At 36.6% G+C, this 11,842-nt stretch overlaps 2 protein-coding genes across 2 annotated transcripts; one reads left to right on the top strand and one right to left on the bottom strand.

The window, feature by feature from the left end:
* The first annotated feature begins 401 nt into the window (after nucleotides 1-401).
* On the top strand, nucleotides 402-2,350 carry LOC128658257 (homeobox protein Mix.2-like). The gene is made up of 3 exons (XM_053712793.1): nucleotides 402-543; nucleotides 841-1,094; nucleotides 1,652-2,350. Exons 1-3 carry the CDS (start codon nucleotides 402-404, stop codon nucleotides 2,348-2,350), a joined length of 1,095 nt encoding a protein of 364 aa, XP_053568768.1.
* A 6,006-nt stretch (nucleotides 2,351-8,356) lies between these two features.
* On the bottom strand, nucleotides 8,357-11,609 carry LOC128658256 (homeobox protein Mix.1-like). The gene is made up of 3 exons (XM_053712792.1): nucleotides 11,468-11,609; nucleotides 9,866-10,119; nucleotides 8,357-9,043 (listed from the first exon to the last, which is right to left on the bottom strand). The coding sequence occupies exons 1-3, from the start codon at nucleotides 11,607-11,609 to the stop codon at nucleotides 8,357-8,359; spliced, it is 1,083 nt and encodes a 360-aa protein (XP_053568767.1).
* Between the last annotated feature and the right edge of the window lie 233 nt (nucleotides 11,610-11,842).

Raw genomic sequence — 11,842 nt, 5'->3', positions numbered from 1 at the left:
AATTCCTTTAATCATTTTTCATTTCTATGTGTATCAATGAGATTACCTCGGATTTAATGAGACAGACAGACATACGTCTGCTGTAATGTGGATTCAGGTATTGTCTGGTTCTGTTACAGGAAATTATAGACTGGTCCTGGTCTCCTTATCTTCTCCCCTCTCATACAATTAGTGTCTACAGAGCATCAGCTCCGCCAGGGTTCACCTTTACACCTTGTAGGAACTTTCACACCTAAGTACTTTGATGGTTTCCTGACCAGGCCTCCAAAAGACAATAAAACACAGAAGATAAACTTCATTTAGCATCACACCTCTGAGAAGCACAGACCACATAGGAAGTTCCAATCATTGGAAGCTCCAGCATTGGGAGTCAGAGGCTTTGCAGTTCTTGAGTCGGTAGGATGGATGGTTACACAGAAGACATTGGCAATTTTTACCACTCTCGGTTTTCCTCCAATTCTAGTCAGATGGGAATTAATGCTGCAAGATCTCCACCCGTAATTACTGTACCCCCAATACAGCGCAAGGAGGTGCCCCTGAAAGGTAAGTTCATGTATAAAGCACCAATAGATTTACCTTTGAGGAACCATTTTTTACATTTGTTCTAAAATTCATTAGCTCAAAGTTTGCTCTGGTATTTTCAGTAGCGTTTATTTATACCTATTTTAGTCTTAGTAGATGTAGCATAATCCACATATTAGTATTTGCAGCCGTGTTTAAACACTCACTACGTTACACAATTATATAAATATATACTTATGACAGATTTATATGAATGGATTTGAGTTGTTAACTTCTGTATTTCTCCTAATGTTTAAATTATTTTTTCTCTCTCTGCAGAGAACATCAAGCCTGAGACTGGCAATGACCTCAGCTCCCTACAAACAGCTCATGCCGATGTCCCCAAAGACCAGCAGTTTACTATCACCTCCAGCTCTGCCCCAGAGCCACTGTCCCACCGCAGGAAGAGGACAGTCTACAGTCAGGCCCAGCTGGATGCCCTAGAGATGTTCTTCCAAAGCAACATGTACCCGGACATCCACCACCGGGAGACCCTGGCTAGACAGATCCACTTGCCCGAGTCACGGATACAGGTAGGTGATCACAGGACCTTGTTACACACAGTGTATTATTTACTGACCAACCCATCCACCTCTGTATACCCTGACCAGCCCATCCACCTCTGTATACCCTGACCAGCATATCCTACCTCTGTATACCCTGACCAGCCCATCCTACCTCTGTATACCCTGACCAGCCCATCCGACCTCTTCTCTGACCAACCCATCCTACCTCTGTATACCCTGACCAACCCATCCGACCTATACCCTGACCAGAAATACATTTTAAATGTGTTGAAAAATATCATGCTCTTATAAAAGTTATCTTTGTTGAATTTAGTATTCTAAAATGTGCTAATAAATTGAATGAAACATCACAAAATTTAATTCAAACAAGCAAGTTAGGCATTTGTGAGATTGTACATAACTATTGCCTGACTTTCTTCTATAGTTATGTTTTAGTTAATTGTACTTTGTATCATTGTGTGTAAAGGGATTATTATAAGTTTGGGATATGTTTTTTATAACCATTTCCTTTGCCATCATATGGTCTTGTCTCAGGTTACTCACTAAGTTTCCTTGGATTGTAGGTCTGGTTCCAGAACAGGAGAGCGAAAGCCAGAAGAAGGAGCAACAAGTCTACAAAGCGAGTTGTGTTTGGAGAACAAAATTACAATGTCCCATGTCCCAACAAATACTTGTTCTCATCTTCTCCAGGACCTAATTTCTCAGGAGGTGTTTCTCAACACCAACAAATATCTACACCCCAGCATCGCTTCAAGCCACAAATGAGTCAGGATATATATCATGATTCTCCTGACTCTGTTTCTTGTAATGAGTCCATCAGTCAAAGGACCCCCATACGACAGTCGGGATATAGCCCAGTTCTTCAAAATATGCCATACACAGGCCACATGGGGAACCACAACATTTACAGACATAGAGCAACAATTAACAGCTTTAAGGAGGAGGTGATTGACCTGAGCAGAAGAAACTCTCAAATGTCCATACAGGCTGTACCTTGTACCTTCAAAGTGGACTATGACAATTTCCCACCCAACAGGACCATAAGACCAGAGATGAATGAGGTCATTCCTCCAATCCCTGTCTCTTCAAATCCATGCAGCCATGGGGATATGAATGTCTTTATTAGAAAGAAGACCTCAGGTCAGGGTAAGCTCTACACACATTACTCCCCTATCTCAGATTCTGGTGTCAGTGATCCATCCCCAGATTCTGGAACCGACTGGGATGGCAACCTTGGTACTAATATTCATGCTCTGGAATGATCTAAGTTGTAAATTAGACTATATACGATGTGGCATTGGGAGGAAAAATCCCGATTTCTTTATATTTTATACCATATACAGGTTTATTTTAATTAGTTTTTTTGTTACCTGCTGGTAAAATATTTTAATGATGATGAACTACTGTATCTAAAAGCTACTACCATAAAGGACCTTTGAGGATTTTATTTTGGGCTTTTAGCTCAACTTTTTGAAAAGAATAACTATTTATATTGTTAAATTTGTTGCTGCAATTTGTAGTTGAAAATGTATGTAATGTGTTTTATTTACACCAATAAAGGTAATTAACTGTATATGGGGATATTTCTTTATTTCACCAGTACAGATATACAGTACCTCTGTGTGTACAGGGAATCTTTGGTAATGTTAAATTATTATCATGAAATTAAAGAAACAGCATACTTTTTATTTGGATGGGGTGAGGGGGGAATAATGGTACAAAAAGTCATTGTATGCCCATTCTAAATAGTAAAACAGGCATTAACACCCATAGACATATGTTCATGGACGTTAAAGGGACAATGTGCTGTAAAACTGCTTTCCCCTTAATGTGTTTCCAATGACTTAATGTGTACCCAATGACTGATATTGAGAAATTGCTCCTTTATAATTTTTTTTTAGATTTAAATAACTTGATTTGCTCTTTGAAACCACAACCCATCAAAATAGACTAAGCTTGCAGATCAGACATCTTTATCTTATCACTTAAAGGGACATTAAAGTCATAATTAGACATTCATGATTTAGACAGAGCATACAATTTTAAACAACTTTTCAATTTACTTATAGTATTTAATTTGTTTCCTTCTCTTGCTATCCTTTGCAGAAAGGTTTATCTAGGTAAGCTCAGGAGCAGCAAAGAACATAGGTTCTAGCTGCTGATTGGTGGCTGCATATATATAAACCAATTGTTATTGGCTCACGTGTGCAGTCAGCAACCAGTGGTGCATTGCTGCTCCTTCAACAAATGATACATTGAGAATGAAGCAAATTTGATAATAGAAGTTGTTTAAAATTGTATGTTCTACATAAATCATGAAAGAATAATTTTGGGTTTCATATCTGGAAACTTTCAGTATAGGTAAGGGTATCACAAGCCAAGTCAGCTTTTTCAAATACCAATATAAAGACAAAGGAGCTATTTGTAAACAATGTAATAACACTCCAGCAAGTAAACTGGATCATTGGGAACAAATTAAGAAGTAGAAAACATATATATTACAATAACAAGGGAGGAGTTTTACTTTTAGATAGTTAAATATATACTTTTTTTGTAGCTTGTATACATTTTGTAGGTGTGATTTGTCTTCATCCTGGCATTAAACTAATATAGCAGGTGCGTGATAAGAAGTGCATTAACAGTAGTCTTTCGGTAGCCAAACTAAACTACACCCACTAGTGGCCATATAGGGACATGAAACACGAAATAAATTAGAATAACAAGTACCTGTGGATGTATTTTTTTAAAAGTTTCATTAGTTGTTTAAATATTAACAAAATAAGTGTAAAGTTTTAGTGTTTATAAAACAATGGTAGCTTTCATGTTGTAACTTAGATTACCTAATCTGGCTGTGTGGAATATAACAGCGTTCTACACTTCCATTTCTAACTGAAATTGTGATCTTATCAGTTCCTGAGTGGAATTACAGGAAAGGGGGACAAAATAAATAATGAAAGTTTATTGTAGAGGTTTTTTTTTAAATATACAATTGATCATTTTATGTTACCATCTGAAAGTGTTTAATGTCCCTTTATTCAGCACATCAATGAGACTTTGTTACTGGAGTAAACTCAGATAGCCAGGTCTTATCCTAGCAAACTCTCCAAGGTTTTGCAGTTATTAACTACACCCAATTAAATATTGTAGAATACATTCTCAAAGAGATCTACTCAGCTACTGCTAGACACTACTAATGTCTTATACCTGGCTGTCATACAACCATTAAATGGACAGCGTACAGCAAATTGTTTCATTAAAGGACCAGTCAACACATTAGATTTGCATAATCAACAAATGCAAGATAACAAGACAATGCAATAGCACTTAGTCTGAACTTCAATTGAGTAGTAAATTTTTTTTATAACAAAATTCAAAGTTATGTATATTTCCACTCCCCTTGTACCATGTGATAGCAATCAGCCAATCACAAATGCATATACGTATAGTCTGTGAATTCTCGCACATGCTCAGTAGGATCTGGTGGCTCAAAAAGTGTAAATATAAAAGACTGTGCACATTTTTTTTAATGGAAGTAAATTGGAAAGCTGTTTAAAATTACTTGCTGTATCTGAATCATGAAAATGTAATTTAAAGGGACACTGAATCCAATTTTTTTTCTTTTGTGATTCAGATAGAGCATGGAATTTTAAGCAACTTTCTAATTTACTCCTATTATCACATTTTCTTCATTCTCTTGGAATCTTTATTTGAAATGCAAGAATGTAAGTTTAGATGCCGGCCCATTTTTGGTGAACAACCTAGGTTGTCCTTGCTGATTGGTGAATAAATTCCTCTACCAATCAAAAACTGCTTTCCAGAGTTCTGAACCAAGAAAAAGCTTAGATGCCTTCTTTTTTATATAAAGATAGCAAGAGAACAAAGAAACATTGATAATAGGAGTAAATTAGAAAGTTGCTTAACATTACATGCTCTATCTGAATCACAAAATATTTTTTTTGGGTTCAGTGTCCTTTTAACCTGAATGTCCCTTTAAGTCTATTTTTATATATGAAACAACTATTTCTGGTAATTAAATCCACAATCCAATAAAATAGGATTGGCTTGCATGCAGAACAGACATACCTATTGTATCTGTCTATTTGAACAGTCATTGTTATCTTATTTCTCACTGTTAAGACCAATAATGGATAAAAGTTATATTTTTAATGTTTATATAACTAATGCAACTTTAAAAAATATACTTGCATATTATTCTCAAGCTACTCTTTGCTTTAAATACATACATGATTGTATGACAGGCATACAAAATTAGATTTAAATAAAGATACTATGAGCTTTTGCAGTAACCACTTTGTTTTGGAGAAGCTAAAATCTGTAAGAACTTTTGATGGTAGAAAATAATCAACTGGTAGACTATAAAGATCCATCCATTTGGAGTTAGCACCTTGTGATTATGTGAGGGTTTTGTATTTTTTTTAATTAATTAATATCATCATTTGGCTTATTGGTGAAAATGCATGATTGTGGTGCCATCTAAATTCACCAATATACACCAAAATAGCATTTATCAGCCAATGAGCACTAATCCACCAAAATAGTGAGCATCCACCAATGAGCACTAATCCACCAAAATAGTGTGTACCAGTCAGCCAATGAACACTAATACATCAGAATACCACGTGACAGTTAGCCAATGAGCACTAATATACCAAAATAGCATGTGCCAGTCAGCCAATGAGCACTAATTCACCAAAGCAGCATGTGTCAGTCAGCCAGTTAGCACTAATACACCAAATAGCATGTGCAAGTCAGTCAATGAGCACGAATACACCAGCCAGGTCAGCCAGTGAACACTAATACACAGGGGCGTATTATGGCCTAGGCCAACAAGGCCGGTGCCTAGGGAAGGGATTTGGAAGGGGCAGCACATCTGTCCTATCCTCTCTTTAAAAGCCAGCACACAGTACAGTGAGCAATAAAGTGCAAGCTTTTACAGAGAAGACAAGGCACATGCGCTGATTAAGGTCCTCTTCACAGGTAGTGCTCCTTTAAACCGTTGATTTATTTAGAGCCGCTGGCATTTTTGTAGTAGAAGCGTTCTTGGTTAGAAGCTTGCCCGGGGATATGCGACTGGAGGAGACTTTGTGCCGATATGCTGTCTCCTCTTGTCAGCTGTGGTGGGTCTCGAGCGCAGTGCTTATTGCAGGTCTTGGTAACTAACAGACTGGATGCATCTGTGCACTGCTTAGATCAGCTTATAATGTCTACTCATAAACTCTCATTGCTAATGTATGTTAGCTACTAATAACTTTCTCTGCATTCATGAACCCACAAAGTAAATAGTAAATGGACACTTAAAAAGTTTCATTACTTGAATGATGGTAATTACTGTATGTTGTTGCATGTGAAGGGCAGTGATTGTTTCAAAGTGTATTATTCATTCCCTCCCTTCATATCTCCCTTCCTTCCTCCCTCCATCCCTCAACTCACTCCCTTATTTCTTTCCCTCCAATACTCCCTCCCTTCTTTCCCTCCCTCCCTTATTTCTTTCCCTCACTCCCTTCTTTCTCTCAACTCCCTCCTTTGTTCCCTTCTTTCCTTCACTTTTCTCCTCTCCCTCCCCACTTTTCTCTTCCATCTCTCCCTTCCTTCATTCTTTCCATCCTCTTCCCTCCCCTTCTTTTCTCTCCCTTCTCTAAGGGAGAAAATGGTATGAGATGCATGCAATTCAACCCACCTGTATGCAAGTGTTTTGCTAGCCATTTTCTTTTAAATTGTTATGAAGAAGAAAAAAAAAATCATTTTACACACTGACCCAAAAAAATATTAAGGGTAAAAAAGGCCTAAAAACTTTTTTGGGGTTGGGCGGGGCAGCAGAATTTTGAGTGTCTAGGGCAACACAAAACCTAAATATGCCACTGCTAATACACCAAAATAACATGTTGCAAGTCAGCCAATGAGCACGAATACACCAGAATACCATGTGCCAGTTAGCCAATGAGCACTAATATACCAAAATAGCTTGTGCCAGTCAGCCAATGAGCACGAATACACCAGAATAACGTGCCGGTCAGCCAGTGAACACTAATACATCAGAATACCATGTGCCAGTTAGCCAATGAGCACTAATATACCAAAATAGCTTGTGCCAGTCAGCCAATGAGCACGAATACACCAGAATAACGTGCCGGTCAGCCAGTGAACATTAATACACCTGGCCATAAAAGCATGTGTCAACAAATGGAGACTAATACACCATAATAACACTAATACAACAAAAAATATAGCATGTACCTGTCAGTTATGTAAGTATATGTGTGACTGGGTTTTTCTGATTAGCTTATAATTATAGGTTAATGTCTGTTTAACTGCATTTAAAGAGTAGTATATAAATAATTGTAATAATGATATCTGTAAAATCTGTAAATCAGTAAGAGGAAGGAATTGAGTGTTTAACCAATGAAGGTATTGGTTAAATATACACAATCATCTTTAGTAAATAAGCAAATGGGTATTCATAAAGCAACAAACCTAGAAGCTGATGTAAAACCTCAACTGAAGTTTAATGATCAGTACAGGTTAGAGTGACTTCACAACAACTATAAACAAGGAGATAGTGGTTTATATTATTACTACCTTTTGTGTGCACAGAGTAATAGACACTTTCTGTTGGCTGATGAAAGCATTATTACTGCCACAAGATGTAATGCTAAATAAATCTATAGCAAAATTATTTTTAAAAACAATGGTAGTCCAGTGATCCAGACACTATACTGACAGGAGTATTTTATTGGACCCAAAACACTTTGAAAGTCAAACTTTTGAGAGTTTCTGCTCTCTTCTTTCAAGTGTGAGATAAAAGACTTCTTATCAAAGTCCTGGGTATTTATGCAATTTTTTTAACTGTCAGCAAGCTAACAACCAGATTGTGCCATCACTGTAGATAATTATATAGACTGCTAGCACTTTATACTGTTATACCATTATATACATGCCCAAATAGTTACATTAGAAAAAAATACAACACACAAAATGATAAGAAATTGACTTTACTTGATAACATATTTTATGAAGAACAAACTAATGTTAAAATGTCAATATATTACTATACAAATATGCCAAATATAAATTTATATATTAAAATTCTTTGTGGGTTAAACATTTAACCGCAAGGAGAAGACAGTGCTGTTGTGGTATTTCCTAAATACACCGTTTACTGTAAGAGTCAGATTCTATAGGAACTCAGTTCATTTATTATTGCACTTTGCGAATGAGTCCAATTAAATTAATTGTTTCTGCTTTTGCATTTATTGCAGGTCATGGAGGACAGAAACTACATTTTCCTCCCAATCAAAAAGAGCATCACTGGAACTGTCACTGACACTACAATCTGAGATGGGAGAATGCTGTAGATAGGGTGTAGCCTGTACTGGTGAATTGTGAGTGGCAAACTGGCTCATTCCACCATAGCTGCAGGAGGTTGTGGACACAGGTGTCTGAGGAACCAACTCACTCATCTCTGGAGTGATGGTCCTGTTGGATGGAAGGTTGTCATAGTAGCTCTTGAAGCTGTAGTTCATGTGCATCATGGACATCTGAGAATGTCTCATGCTTATATCCTCCTGTTCCTGCTTGAAGACAATGGGTGTCATCCCTCTGTACAACACATGCTGGTTACTATAAGGATTTGTATATGGTATATTGTGGAAATAGGGACTGGAAGCTGCTTGCTGCATGCGGTGTCTCTCACTGGAGACTGCACAGGAGGAGTCAGACCAAGGCATGGATTCTGTGGCCCACTGGACAGAGTTCTGTTGTATATTATGAGGTGGCTGGACTGGTATTTGTTGCTGCTGAGCCATAGTCTTTGGAACATGTTGTTGCGGTGCAGAGTACAGGTAGCTGTTTGCACCCAGGATTCCGGGGTGCACAGGGACCCTGCCTGATTTAGGCTTCTCACGTCGGGCCTTTGCTCTCCTATTCTGGAACCAGACCTGCACAAGACAAACACACATTAAGCATTGAATATAAAATGGATCGTTTTCAGAAATACATATACATGCAATAACTGGCATCTTAGAGACTTCATCCTTTAGATAACCCCACAAATGCGTAGCATATTGCACTAAGTAGATTTTACTGAATTACGTCCTTTTATGAGTTCTGCCTCACAAAAGATGTCTATAAATTGTCAATAAATCCAAAAAAAAAATAATTTGAATGTGCTTTTAAAGTGATAAGATAATTTACTTTAGACCAAATACAAACAAACTATATCTACCTAGCTAGCATTGTGCTCTTTGATTGTAAAATTAATGAATAAGTTACTTAAAGGGATAGTAAAGTCCAAATTAAACTTTCATGATTCCGATAGAACATGTAATTTTAAACAACTTTCTAATTTACTTTTATCATCAAATTTGCTTTGTTCTCTTGGTATTCTTAAGTGAAAGCTAAACCTAGGTAGGCACATATGCTAATTTATAAGCCCTTGAAGGCCGCCTCTTACATGAATGAATTTGACAGGTTTTTTCAGCTAGAGGATGTTAGTTCATGTGTGCCATATGGATAACATTGTGCTCACGCACAAGAAGTTATTTAAGAGTCAACACTAATTGGCTAAAATGCAAGCCTGTCAAAAGATCTGAGCTAAGGAGGCTGCTTGCACAAGCTTAGATACAAGGTAATCACATAGGTAAAAAGGTATATTTCTATAACAGTGTTGGTTATGAAACACTTGGGAATGCTAAATAAAGGGATTAGCTATCTTTTTAAACAATAACATTTTTGTTGTTTACGCTCCCTTTAAAACATACCTGAATCCGTGACTCTGGTAAGTGGATCTGTCTAGCTAGGCAGTCCCGGTGGTAGATGTCTGGGTACATGTTACTTTGGAAGAACTGCTCTAGGGCATCAAGTTGGGCCTGGCTGTAAACCGTCCTCTTCCTGCGGTGGGACAGTGGCTCTTGGGCAGAACTGGAGGTGACTGTGCCCTGTTGATCCTTGGGGACTTTGGCTTGTGTTGTTTGTAGAGAGTTGAGATCACTGGCTGTCTGAGGCTTGATGTTTTCTGCAGATAGACAATAATCATATGAAATTAAAAACTATGACATATAAATTGTTTCAAATAAAATATAAATATCAGTTATCTATCTAAAGCTTGTTTACTTATAAATAATTCTATATCACAGCACTTTCAGTTAAAAAGAGGAACACACCAAGGATGTCCCTTATCCCCCCTTACTCTTCAATTTAGTCTTAGAACAATTGACATTAACATTTAGAGATCTTCTATCTAGAGAAGAACATCTTAAATTATAATAACATTATTGACAAAATTGATTCTTTATTAAAAACTTGGAAAGAGCTTCCCATATCAGTGACATGAAGAGCATCTTTTGTAAAAATGTCAATGTTAATGCAAATACTGTATCCCATGCAAATGATAGTGGAGAAATAAATATCTAATTAATGTAAGTTCCCTGCTAAACTTTTGTAATAAATCATTTGTATCCTTTAACAAAATACAAACTCAGTATGGGGTTTCACATTTACATTACTCATTATATTATGAGTTTAATTAGAAAAGAACCAACAATCCACTATATTGTAATTATAGCTAGAAAATTGGTTGTAAAGCATTGAACAGATAAAAGTTGGTGGCTGCATGTATAAGCCTCATGTTATTGGCTAACTCAGTGCATTGACTATCTTCCAGTAATGTATTCCTGCTCCTTCAACAAAGGATACCAAAATAAAACAAACTAGATTGCAAAAGTAAATTTGAAAATTGTTTAAAAGTACATTATCTGAATCATAAAATAAAAAATGGGTTTCATGTCCCTTTAAGGAATTTAGGAAATGAATTGAAAGTCAGTAATATAATACCATGTTATGTTGATGGACAAATAATTTAAACTTAATAGATTTAAGGAAGTATGGAATATTTATTTTAGACTTAGTAGCAAAATTAAATATATAATATCTGATTCTAATGGTTAAAATGCATTTTTCTCTCCAGCAGAAAAGAGAGTAAGCTTTTGTTTAAGAAGCTAATAATGTTATTAAATGTCAGATGTCCTAAGCTTTGAAAATGTGAAGATCATCTAAAATATTCTTCTTCCTTGTTTTTGCGTTTTTGTATCGATTAATGTAAAACGATTTAATTAGGATCAGCGATAAAAATAAAAACATGAATGATCTACAGTTATAACACAAATGTAGAGGACGTAGGTACCATGAAGGTACAGTAAGCCAGGATTGACACTACAACCATATATACATAGACAGGTTGCCCAATATAAATGTATATATAAAGTCATTCTCATTACTGTACATTATATAATACAGTGTTTGTATGGGGTAAAACAAGTATACAGCAGACTATGGCCAGATCATAACTAAATCATATATCTTACCTTTCTCACATGCCATCTGGAAGTTTTCCTTCTGTTTCATGACTCCATTAGAAGTATGCAGACCATTCATTCCCATGGGGTTTCCACTAAATGGGAAACCAGAGTGATAGTTATTCCCAGTTCCTTGGGTGTATTCAGCCATCTCCTTGGCTTTGTGCTCCTAAGATTTCTTCAGATGTCTGAATGCTGCTGAGTAAAAAAAAAGTCCTTTGCATTTTATAGGGGTTTAGATGTGTCAGTGACGTCAGAGTAACGAGGTGTGAAGTACACTTGGGGTAGGTACATCTGGGTACTAAGGTACAGAAGCTTAGCAGACACCATAGGAGTTCCCTGCAGGTACAAAAAAGTCCTATCCAGCCCATGATAACAAAACAA

Source organism: Bombina bombina, chromosome 4, assembly GCF_027579735.1.
Source record: "Bombina bombina isolate aBomBom1 chromosome 4, aBomBom1.pri, whole genome shotgun sequence".
NCBI classification, from domain to species: domain Eukaryota; kingdom Metazoa; phylum Chordata; class Amphibia; order Anura; family Bombinatoridae; genus Bombina; species Bombina bombina.
Note: the sequence above shows the minus strand (reverse complement) of the source record. Positions and strands in the feature narration are given on the sequence as shown.